We start from the raw sequence: 13,959 nt of genomic DNA on the forward strand, positions 1-13,959 counted from the left end.
CTAGTTTGGTATAAGCTCGCGACCACTGAATAGAATATCCTAAGGCTACTTTTTGCGCATATTTAAATTTATACCTTTGCATGTACATTTACGACCCACACAAAAAATCATCTGCTTTGATTAAGAATGCACTAGTTCAACTTTTTTAAAGCATTGCTATTGAAAATGGTAAACGGATTATTGCGCAAATTGCGACCGCGCACACGACAATCGTTGACAAAACAATCGCGAATACGGAATATCTGGCACTCGAGTTCTTGTTAGTACAAGGGTAGCTTTCGATTGATGGAGTTTTAAGTGCCAGATGTTCCGTGATCGAGATTTTAGTGACGTGTGCGAGAACTCATTTTGCGGAATAATCACCAAACCGAAATAATATATTGTTATATATCAATATAATATATTGTTCAATGTGTAAATTTTGGTCATACTTTTTTTTCCTCGGAAGCAGTAAACTAATTAGAAATGTAATGATATTTATTAATTTCTCCTACCACTAGTGGTCTGCGTTGTTAAAAACTTATCTACAAACTGAACTTGAAAAAAATTAATCGGATAAACCGGAAGTGGGACTTTTTCCTCTTCTTCTTCCTCTAAAAGTCAAAATTGCTGTAATTACATGATTTTTTTCCACACTATTACACGTATCGATCAGATAATTTGTATGTATTGTATGTTTTGTGTACTATCTTAAAGTTGATATGGTTTTGGTTAGAATTAGTAAAATGGATGTAGAATTTTTTTTTCATTATTTTATTTCCACCTTTTAAATTATTTATATCTTATAGATAATTAATGCTTACAATCGTTGTAGTGATTCTCAGTCAATTTTTTCCTAAGCGCCCCTAGAAAAATAAAGTAAAAATATTAAGAAATGGGTTATCATCCTCCTTTTTCCGGGCTTGGGATCGGCAAAAAAGTGGTTTCCCAACCTCACTGGTGGAGTTAAAAATAAATAAACAAATAAATAAAATTATATTTCAGATGTGAACTTTCCGATCCTTTTTTTTGCAAATCTTTAATTAGAACTGAAAAATCAAGATTTTCAGCGATATCATTTTCAATAGATAGAGTTCTCAAATTGGTAAGTCTATTTTATGAAATTGTAGATCGGGGATAAGTCTTAATTAATTTAAGTTTCAAAAAACTACATTCACCACTTGCTACACTTGCAGTGTCAGGAAAATTCGCATAACAACCCAAATATTCGGAAATTCATTTAAATTATATTATGTATATTCATATTCGAATACAAATTAACCAATAGATATATATTTTTACAGGAGAAAATACAGTTTCAACGGTGCACGCCAGTAATTATACATAAGCCTTGACAGTTCAGATTTTTTATTTATATAATAGAATGCTTTAGGATTCAACAATGCATTAACATTTCAAACTATGTATAACGAATTATGGAAAAGAGTTTCATATCACGATAGTCCTAAGAATGAGTTAAAAAAAATGTGTCTTTCCGATTCAAATTACTAGTCAAGTGACGTTTTCACAAAAAGCAGTAGTGTGAATAAAATACATCGAAGTCAAGTCACATTGAAAGCTGTTTGAACCATATTCAAAAAGTGGATGAAAGAAACGAAGAACAGAATACATATTGACTGATTCTGACCAGTCAGATTGTAAGGCCACTGTGTCATATGAAATAACTACATATGTATGTGAGATAGATGAAATATATTTTGACTAGTTAAAACATATTACAACTGGTGAATTCACTTGAACTGTAAAACGTACATACATATGTAGATTGTTCGTAGAAGTTAAACGCAACGCTCGGGTGCGTTTGAAATATGACAAGCGGAAATAGAGCGATTTCGGGGTGCAGTCGAAACAATGAAATAATTAAGCTCGAGACATTACCCAGGATTACGAGTACAATATCTAACGTCCGTAAGGTCGTATGTGCATTACGCCACAGCACACACGCGCGTGACAGACGCACGTACCAATCTATTTCGAGTTGACGGCAATGACGAGGCGAGGAGACCACGACTACGGCCAGTGCCAGTCGATCCATGGAGATCGACGATCGAAGATACTCGCGAACGACCCGACTACCGGAACTGCACCGATGCACATGCAGATGCTGCACGACCAGCACCACCGGTGACGTCACGACAAGACGGCTGGTCGGAGGAACGCTGACCTTGGCACCTGCCCAAACGCAGAAATACTCTCGAGGCGCACGTTGTTGTGTAACTACCATTTCAGTGTCGAACCACCGCCAAGGGAGCACCCATGCACCGAGGAGCTCAACATGAAACAAAGCATGCCCGAGACGGGGCTTCGTGACTGTGACGGTCCTCACATCAACGACAACGTCATCCGGATCCAGCTGAGGGAACCCAGGAACCGGAAATGGGAGCTGTGCACTCGAAACTGCTCTCCAGGACGCGTCTTCCCCACAATACAGCTGTTCGACTGCGACGGGAATCTCCTCGTCGAAACCAACGACGATAACCTCTCTATAAAGAGTTCCGACTTCGAAACAAACCCGACCAGGAGGCACTACAAATCTTTGGGTGCCAACGACTTCGCTAAGAAGCAGATCACCCTCAAGAAGAACAACACAATATCAGGCGATAAGATATACACAAGATTCTACAAAAGAAACACTAGCAAAACCGACGAGATCTACTCGAGGAATAACAGCATAGAAAACGAAAACATAACATTTGAGGCAAACAGCGAGCTACTCCACATACCTAACTACAAACGAACTTTAAGCAGTCCTATGAGTTCATTCTCCAGTGCTTTTGACAATAGTGAAATCGAAAACAGCAGTTACAAAAGCTCCGACAATGAAAGCTCAGCACCTCAACCCCTCTACAGCTACATTACAGGCAAAGCTGGAACTCTCCTTTTACACGAAGAACAATCTTTACACCCGAACAGGAGAAGACGCCCGTCAAGGAAAAGCAGCAGTGAATCGCGAAACAGTAAAACATTCAAATCAACAAACGAAAACACATACACAGAGTCTGATACGTCTACTGATTCCGACGTATTCGATGACGCAAAGGAATTACCGAAGAAAGTGTCTAAATCTGAATCGTACCACGAAAATCATAGCACATGCAGACCGCTCCGCAGATCCAGCACTGAAATATCAAAAAACGTAGACAGGACCCCTTCCTTTTTGGAAACGTACTTGAAAAGTTTGCCGTCTCATAATAAAGAACGTCCTCAATGGCTCGAGGAGCTAAGCACTTATGTAAAGTTGAGAGAAAAATCAAAGCATAAAGTGAACGAGCAGTGGAGACGAGGGATGGTTATAAATGATGATTTAATTTTTGAACCCGAACAGCAGGCGTTGAACGAAGACAACGAGATTGCCGTCGAAGAGGAGATAAAGCGAAGATTGAAGAAGTATAAAAGAGTGTTGTCGTGTAGTGATTATTGGACGTGGAAGAAAGATCCTCCTACCCGTCAAAGGAGATATTCAGAAGGTGCTTCTTCCTCGTCGTCGGAAAGTTTCGACGAGGCGGACAAAGTGCTGATGAGGCTCAAAAGAAGAATTTTTCAGAACAAGAAACGCGAGAGGAAGGGAACACATGGTAAGTAAATAATGCTATAAAAATACACCGGAATAATAGAAAAAATTCCATTGAGATTTCATCCGACAAATTTGATCGCGCGCCAGCACCATTTGTTTTGTTAGTGATTGATTTTTGTCGGCGGTTTAATTAATTTATGACTCGAACTATTTAGTTGGCGTGGAATGTGTGACTTTTTTTGCTTTGAATGTGACTCTGAGGATGATTTATGATAAGCTAATGCTTCAGACCGTGGACTTGATTCGATAACCTCTTGTTCTTGCCAATCTATGTCACGTGGAGAAAACTAATGTGAACCATTACCAATAAGGCAAATGGCTGATTACCTTGACAACTACTATTATATATGTCGATCAAATATTCTTACACAATTAATCAATTTTTTTCCATTTGTCTATGAATCAGATTAAATATATATATTTTAAAAAATACAAAATTTTTATATAATATATCTCTTTGATTATTATTTCAACTGATTGATTGACATATTAATGGAAACGTATCTATTTTAAATAATACAACGTTTTCCAATCGAGAGCAACATGTTTATTCGAAGCGATTATGAGAAATTGAACAGAGCTTCATTCAGCATTCGCAAATAAATAATCTAATACTAGAGATTGCAATTTACCGTCAAATTTCATAAACTGGTAAACGCTAAATGATTTTTCGGACTACCAGTATACCAGTATTTACCGATAAATGAAAAAAAAAAGTGGATTACATGACTGTACATATATGGTTTATTTTCCTAAAAACGTTAACTTGGATTGAATCGTAAATAATTAAAAATATATCTCGGGTGCACAATGTCATACATACATATATATTAAAGAAAATTCGTAATAATAAAAAAAAAATATTTTTTATTTTTAACCAATTATATTTATTTATTTAAAGATTGTACCATTTGAAAGTGTGGATCATAATTGAAACAACCGTCTGATCGAATTTATTTCGATTTTCTTTGTCTGTGTTGCCAGTGAATTTTTCAATTTTAAATTGCCATCTTTAATACTGGAAATAAACATATTCCAGGCAACTTAGTCCACAATACGCCATTTTCATCGATTTTTAATGTAATATTATTGCCTGTATACGTACTTAATTCGTGATAAAATAGTTCCGGTAAATTTTAGAATTTACTGATGGCGAAATTTTGCCGATTTACCGTTATTTATTTAGGGATTTGCCATCCCTATCCAATACGACATAAAATGTATGTAGTTGGTACTAGGGTTTCTGACTTTTTCGATTCCCGGAATACGGGCCGGAGCTCGAGATCATTTTCGGGATTCCGGGAATCCCGAGACAAAAAATAATTCGATATAATTTATTTTTTATTAATTTAAAATTTATTCATTTAAAAAAAGTTATCAGTAATCTATTAATTGGAAAAAATTTAATCATAAAAATAAATTTATTTGAAATAGCTTTTAAAGAATATGAAAGTATTTAAATGAGAATCCGAAAGCTTATTCCTAGATTTGGCACAAATATTTCCAACAACGGAAAACTCTTTCAGTTTCGGTCAAAATTGGTTTTTTATTTAAAAGGATTATAATTATTTTATAGTTTTGTCGTTGATAAACTCCTTATTTAATTCTTCATTCATCGTCAAACACACAATTGTGTATTTTTCATCAGAATCTAAAAAAGTTTCTTCCTTGATATAATCGTCAATACAAGAAGAATACATACACTCGCTTCATAATATTTTCATCGTAGGATATACATTCGCCTTTAATACACCATTTAAAGAACGTTTTAATTGAAATATTTTTCCCGAGATTCGAGAAAAAAAAGATTTTCGGGATACGGGACATCAAAAATTCTAAGGGTTCCCGGGAATTTCCATCCCGGACATAAACATATGTACGTATCATTGAAATATAGATAATTATAGCGTTTATTTTTCTCATTGTCAATGATATACCAAATTCACCTTGTTGAAAAAGGCTTCAAGCGACACTATTACCTTAAAAAGTCTTATAGTTGTCATTGCAATGAGTCATGTAATTCTCAGAACGCATTTATATTTAATCGTGGCCTAGTTTGCATGTACCTTAAGTCATGGCCGAACCAGTCAGGAGTCATCCACCGCAAATTCAAAAGTATTTTAAGTATTATTAACACTAACTATATTTTGATACAATGTTTTCATACTATGAAGTACTTTTTGTACTGGACTAATTACCGTTCCAACTATTCTATTAAAATATGCATTAGAAATGATCAAAAATAAACTTAATAACTTTGTAATACGCTATACATGTGTTGAATATATTTTTTGAAGGTGAATGTTTTTGCCTTATCGAGAAGTATCACGCCGAATTGTGATACCTTCACCATCTGGCGCCATGTGGCATTGACTCCCTATGTTTGGAAACATTCAGTGTTCAAAGAACACGATGATTCAAGTACACTTTCACCGTTGTCAAGTCGGGTTCTGTGTGTGTTTTATCACTACTAACGATCGTATATATGGACGTACGTATGTCTACAACGTATTTTTCAGCTGATCATAAATTGACTTTAATTTTTCGTTAAGATGAAAAGAAGGACGAATTGTTGCCAACTAGTGTGGGACGCAGAAGTGCTCATAACTCACGTCATGCGCAATTTCACACTCTCAACAAAAGCTTTCAATACAATACAACGTAAGAGTGCCCTCTGAAATGGGAGGATGGGAGATCGAGAGAAGCTCAAGAGGGAAAAGGGGATCATCTGTAGATGAAATCTCAAAAATTTATTTATAAAATACGTAAATTTTACTAAGAGATTCAAATATTATCAGAAAATGTTGTATGTAATTATTGTACGTATGTACATATTACGTGCCTAATGTTACAATGTTACAATACTTAATAACATTATAAACGGAGAAGCGTGTTATGATTTATTTATAATGATATATTACACTAATTTTGTATGTATGTTTGAGTTTTCTTAGATCTGGCAGATGGCATTACATTGAGACCAAAAACTAGTGTGATTTATTCATGTCGAGCTGCCTATGGTTGTTGTCCACATAATTTCAATTAATTAGCTTCACATTCACTGGGAAAACCTTAATTATTTCGGAAATGTGACTGAAAAAAATGTGTACTCATTATAATAATAATCTTGACTCAATGTGCGAAATACGGTGAATTTTTGAAGGAGAGCTTTCGTTGGACTTGACGTCTATAACGATGGTCTCCGAGTGAAAATATACGCATTTTCCACGAGTCAAAATAGATTTTCTCGTGAAAATAATAAAAAAAAAGTCTCCAACACACATACACCCACAGGGTCGATGAAATGACGAGCATACTATATACATTTTTTGCCCGTGTGATTTGAGATAAATCATTTCATTCGTATGTTGGATAACAATAGAGATGGACTGTTTCGTGCGTAGTTTATTTTCGTATTAGTGAACGATGGTATGCAACAAGGAGTGGGTGGAGATATTTTAGAATTGACCTATGTATACTATTATGTGGTACTACATATACTCGAGTGGTTCAGACTATTGGGCACGTGTTCGACTAAAAATATATGAGATAACGTGTGTGACATAAGTCGAGTGTTGTTTTGTGTTCGATATTGTTGTGAGCACAATGCCAACCGTGTCATTGCGTTTTTGCACTCTCGTTGGACCGTGACAGATTTTTTCGGATCTGTGAACCCGTCCTTGTGAACGATTAATTGCTATCTTTTCACACTTTATTTTGTTGACTGTAATTTAAATGATAATATCAATTGAATACAATGAATAGTTAATCTTTTCGAGTGTTCACACCGTACACCATTTGCCGTCATATACATACATATATGTAGTTTCGTTGGTGGAATTTAAAATTTTGAATTCCCTTGAGAACATTTTCATTTGCAAATTGTGATATATAGTAGGTATAATTTTAGTTAACTTGGCATTAAGCAAACTTTAGACCTCGATTCCTATTGGTCGATGAGCTTTGCTGTTAACTTCTCTAAATAGACGATTCACATCAATCGGAACACCTTAGTTGACTAATAAGAATTATATGTTTTTATTTTTACTGCTATGTTATTTGAAATGAGGCATTGTCCAAAATTTATATACCCATTGTGAAATGTTAGGAATTCTTAAACTGCTAAAAACGGCTAAAATTACATTCAAAATATTTAACATTTCATTTTGTTTATTTAAAAAACTCATTTGATTTTTAAATAAACAAATCATTTTTGATTTGAAAATTTTATTTTAACTTGCCTTATATTGTAACTCGATTTCAATTTCAATTTCAATATTTATAATACATTAGGGCAGTGGTTTCCAAACTTATTGTTAATAGGCCTCCCTATTGAAAAAAAATCTTATCTCGGTGCCCCCCCCCCCCCCCCTTACGTCTTAATTTCATAAAATAATACAAATATATTTTTAAATTATAAAAATGAATTAATACAAAAGATACAAATATAATTGAACAAAAAATCAATCAAATAATCAGCAATAAATAAATATGTATTCTATCAATCAATCAGCAAGCGGTATTTGTCGCAACTGTTTCGCATATGATTCACCGAACATCATATCAACCATATCAATAACTGATATTATACGATTCTATGAGAAAATTTGCACGATACTAGAGCAATGCATTTGATAGAATACATATTTGATGGAATGCATTTGATAGAATACATATTTATTGAAACGAATTTCTTATGATACAGAACAGTTCTGTATCATAAGAACCGAACAGTTCTGTATCGTCAATTTAACCGATTTTCGACGGTTTTTCTTAAATATAAGCACCGCTTTAGTAGTTGATTTTTTTTAATCACTTCATCATATAAATAGAATAATTTTATATTGAAAAAACCTCACACAGTATATTCACATTACTAAGGTATAAAAAAAAAACCTGAAACTTTGACGCGCATACTTCAAGCGTCAGTAGCGTCGCGTCACCGGTCCATTATCAATCTTAATCATTTTTTACGTCTATTATTTACTAAATATAATATTATTTTCAAATTACTTTATATTACAATCGATTTTGAAAAAAAAGAACTATTTTTTTATGTCAAAAACTATGAAATTTGATAATTGTGTATGGAAATTATTCAAAACTCACTAAGAGAAGATACAGTATTGAGGAGTTACTTAAAATTCATTTTAAATTTTAAGTCTTGACTATTCTAAAATACTTTTATATTGTGGCATTTTAATATTGTTTTCGCACTTGTGTATGAAAATCATGTATCACATAAACGCTCTGAATAGCGCAATTCACACGAGATAGTTTGACTGTGAGGGTTTGAGAATAAATTTGATCCAAAACGGGAGTATTTTTTTATCCATCTGCCAATACTAAATTGTAATCGGCAAAAATAAAATACATACGTACCCTGTATTTTAAAATGGACCCCATAAGCTGTAAACACCAACCACCACACAGCAGGGTTTGCTCCCACTTAGTTTGTACCACTGAATGTTTTATTACTGGTTTAATACCATCGACTATATACTTGCCCTTTTGAAAAAGGTTTCGGAAAACATCCACTCGACATTGCTTTCAGCCGACGTTTCAGAGTACATATGTATGTATACATGTATACACTCGCTTATTTGCAAAGCAATTAACTGTTCCAATTAACATACGTCTTTCCGAGCGAGTGATTTGGCCCCCATTAGTGAATCACAAGCCCGTCCGTCAACCATATAACCAGATAACCAACCCAGTTATATTATCAAATCTGACTTATCATTATAGCAGTAATTATGTTATGTTTATACCGAATGATACGAAATGAAATTAGGGTAAACGGCACGTTTCGCCACAGGACCTTCAATCAATGTCTATTGCCCATTCGCGCATTTCAGTCGAACAGGTCATCAATCTTGATCATTCCGATAAGTACTTACGCTACTTCCGTGCCCTAATTCAAAACTGTCCATGCGATGATTTTCTCAAAATCGACGTATTATATATTCCAAATTCGGAAATGATTATAATTCCATTAAAACATAATAATGACACGTGAAATCTACCATCATGAAATTGTATTCATCGGGATTTGCAATTTGAAAATTAAATTAAAATATTATTATTAAATATATGCACTTAAAATATCCTATCCTTATACTATAGATAATCGCGTATGAATTTAAGTATGTATTTGTTAATATTTTCTCGAAAATTAGACTCAAGACTTTGATGAAAGATTTCACCTTCACTATTTCTTGCCTGAAAATTCTAATGTTTTGTCTTATAGAATAATGATTTGTGATGAAATTACCCAATAAGTTTTGCAGTGCGTTATTTTCAAAACAACCAGCAAAATAATAATCAACTTATTATTACCAACCCTACATATAATATATGAAACCAAGGCTGTGGAGTCGAATCAAAATTTACGGATTCCGACTCCGACTCTGACTCCAAACTCCGAATTCAACTTGAATGATTTTAGCAAGGTGGACTTTTCTTGCCAAAGAATAAAATTATTAGCAATTAAAATTATAGCGATTTTTGAAATATAAACAATTAAGATATTTGAAAAAATCACTAAAAATTGGCATTTAACCCAATCTATTGAATGATCGGTAATGAAATAGGTATATATGTAAAATAAGTAGATTCATTATATATGTATGTTTATGAATTTCACACACAAATATATCAATTTACTAAAAAAATGAGATTAGTTAGAGAAAGTAGGAGACGGAAACATCGGCTTTGGCCAAAACACATTAAAATACGTGTAATTCAACGATTTTATTTGTAATGTAATTTAAATTCATGATTTTTATATTTTATTATATTATATATTTTATATATTTAAATTCAAGAAATTATTAAATTTAAATACTTCAATAAAAGTAGAGACTTAGTTGACGCATAACGTAATACTATAAAAATAATAATAACAACCTGATATAAGGCTTGTAAAAAGGAGTCGGAGTCCGTTACGACTCTGACTCCACAGCCATGTATGAAACACATATTACAATTCTAATATATGATATTATATGTATGTATAATAAAGCTCGTACCTACTTGATTAATATATAATAAAACTATAAAATAAATTAAATACTTTTAATTTGAACTAAATAAAATTGGGAGGTTGATTATCGAAGGCCAGTTGTTCAGTTTTACATTTAAATTGCAATTTTAGGATTTTGCGATTATAAAAAGATAAATTTGAGAAATAAATGTTTTTCGTTGTAATAATAAAATCGTTAAGCCGACTGAAATCACTGTGGAATCTTGTTTGGTTCGTTGACGTGATTCATCAACGTTAAAAATATAATTTTTGCGTCGCAATAATCTATTTTGGTTTTCTGATTTTCATCTGAAAGACGTCCAGGTTGCATTATATATTGTATTAGATATATGTATATATAATAAATTCAAAGAAAACATCGCCGCTATCAAAATAAAAATCGCATATAAATATATATGTATGTATATTTTGTTATGACACTGTCCACTTTCACGGCGTATTTTTATATCGACAAAGCTCTCCGAATTCATTCATCTCTGTTGCTATATTTTTTCAGCTTTTCGAAAACCAAAACAAACACATTTGTTTGTCCGAAGATAAACGCGCGAATCCAAGACCGATTGCTTTTATGTATTATATACGCATTTTTTTGTATCTAAGAACGAATCTCAGTAAGCTGAAAAATTTTATCCTTTTTGGAAATGGCTCAAAATTCGCACAGGGATAAGGCACATCAAAGCGGCCATTTTCCTCTAGAGAAAAAGCTCTAATGGCTTTTTAAGCGATGATCTTGTTAGTTGCGAAATATATATTATTATTTTATTTGAAGGTACATTTTGAATTATTTTTATATGTGTTTATATTTGATATTAGATACGTTACATTATTTAAAAAAGGTCAATGATGAAAGAGAAAACAGTAAGTGCTTGATCGATTATATGCTACATTATTCAGGGAATCGCGTAGTGACCTTACTTGGTTATTTTTAATTCAAACAACGTGCATTTATGACAGTTGAATTTATTCTTCAGAATTAGAATTCCGGAATAATCTTCGTTTAGGAATTGAATCACGTAGTTGTACGCTAACCATTTAATTTGACTATTTTTCCATTTGTGACAATTTTTTTTGGAAAAAAGCTGGACGGTTTTAATACATATATCATTTCAAGATTTATTCACAATGACAAAAATAAAAAATTATTAAATTCATTTCATTCCATTTCAATAAGATTTTAATATATTTTTCAAATAATGAATAATTCAAATTGCATAATATTTATCGATGTCCATTTTTTATGTGCATGTAATATATGTACATACATACATACTACTGCACGTATGTAAATAGTAACGTTAAATATAGAATCTAAAAAGAAAATACGAAACGAGACTATTTGTACTTATAATTTTTTTTCTCCTACATATGTACATGTATTATATTAACATATGTACATATGTATGTATGTATGTGTGTGTGACAAATTTTATTTTTAAATACTATTTAAATGCACATGTGCATACGTATTTATATTTAATGATTCGTATAATATATGTATAATATGAATACGTCACCTATTTTGAGGTTTATATACAGATCGGAAAAATTGTCATTGGACTTATCAAACGCTTTGAAAAAAAATGTCCAATTGTTTTTGATAAATTACAGAAAAATTAAACAAATGTTGCAATTACAACCTAATAGACTTTGTCTAGGAATGTGGAAAAAATCAGGTGAATATTGAGTGCTTATTTTTTAAAAATATAATAGTAAAAAAATCTAAGCTATTTTCGATATACTTTTCGATATACGATATTCTATATTCGAGACATATACATATATAATAAACGTACTTTTTCGAAAATTTAGTCGATATAAATCGATTGGTTTGAAAGCACAAGACATTGCTTAAAATCAATGATTTTATTCCTTAAAATAAATGAATGCCTAAAATTATTCATTGCTTAAAATTCCCTCGATACTACGAAAATTTTCCACTAGGTCCAACGATGAAAATCCAAAATTCACATTTTTCGCTCGGGCCTAATGTACATATGTACATACATATGTATTGTACTAACACATTCATTTTATATACAAGTACGTTTATTCAAAATAAGTTACTCCATCAGATTACGAAGTTTTTGGGTCGTTTATGTAAAAAACAACAAAAACTTTTTGATAAATGATGTATCGCATATTTTACATACATGGGGAGGAATATATTGTGATTATATATATTTACATATATAACCATAAAAATAATTTTTTTCCAGTTCTCTTTTCAATCGTGAAGAAAATAGAGTGTAAAAAATATATTTCCTATGAAATCAAGTATTGTATGTACTTGGAAGATATAAAGCAAGAAAAATTTGTACTTAAAAAAAATTTTACCTACAGGCATTTCTATAATTGAAAAAATAATTCAATTAAAATGAAATTTCAATTGGAGACTAATATCTCATTAACACTTTACGGTCTGCCATTCGCGTTTGAAAATTTATGTGCAGAGCCCGACTTATTTTTAATGTAAAATGGGTACCCGACTTTTATATAAAAAAATAATAGAATGCCTTCATTAAATTTTAAATTACTTAATAGAGGTGTTGCAGTGTAAGTTTTAGAGAATTTTCAATATGTTTCTCCACATATATGTACATACATACATTTGTATGTATGTATGTAGGTATATAGAATATAAATAAAAGCTTCTAAAAAATAATCTTCTCAAACTGGCATTCGTGCTTCAATTAAATAAATATACGTACATATGTCAGTAGAAAAAATTAATACAATACATAAATAATAAATAATAAAAAAAAATAGCGACTTTAAATTATTCGACGTATCCCGTCGGACCCGATTCCAAAATTCATATTTTTTGTTATTGTTTTTTAACCAAAATTTATTATATTAAACACGCGTAAACGCGTGAACTGACTAAACACTAGGTTTTGCTAACCCGTGAAAACTCTTGAACGGACCGTAACGTGTAATTCCGTAATGGACGTAATAACAATTAATATAGTGATATAATTTGGGCGTTAGGCTTCATCTCATTGGAGTCTCGTCGGGTTATGTTTCTGGGAAAGCACTTTTTTAAGCTATTAAATGGGATAGTACACAATCCTCAAGTTCTCAATGAATTTAAGTTGTATGCACCTAGTAAGTTCAAGGACCTGAGGAATCGTGATTTGTGTTCTCCTCCTGTGGCTCGCACAAATATGTTGGCAACGTCTCCAATATCTAGAGCGATATATCTGCTCAACCGGGTTGCTGGAGAAATTGACCTCTTCAATGTGAACTGTGCTAAACTGGTTGAGTGGTTGTTGAGCAACGTCAGTGGTTGAGTTTATCTATACCTATATATGTATGTACATATATAAAATTGAATGACTGT

General features: G+C 32.3%; 1 protein-coding gene across 1 annotated transcript in view; it reads left to right on the top strand.

Annotated features, from left to right (window-relative positions):
* Positions 1–2,018: 2,018 nt before the first annotated feature.
* LOC143909117 (uncharacterized) overlaps positions 2,019–13,959 on the top strand; it is a 190,255-nt gene continuing 178,314 nt past the window's right edge. The window contains exon 1 of the mRNA XM_077427019.1: positions 2,019–3,575. Coding sequence (XP_077283145.1) covers positions 2,276–3,575 — 1,300 coding nt within the window. The 5' untranslated portion in view covers positions 2,019–2,275. The remainder of the gene's footprint in view (positions 3,576–13,959) is intronic.

This window comes from Arctopsyche grandis, chromosome 3, assembly GCF_051622035.1.
Source record: "Arctopsyche grandis isolate Sample6627 chromosome 3, ASM5162203v2, whole genome shotgun sequence".
NCBI classification, from domain to species: Eukaryota; Metazoa; Arthropoda; class Insecta; order Trichoptera; family Hydropsychidae; genus Arctopsyche; species Arctopsyche grandis.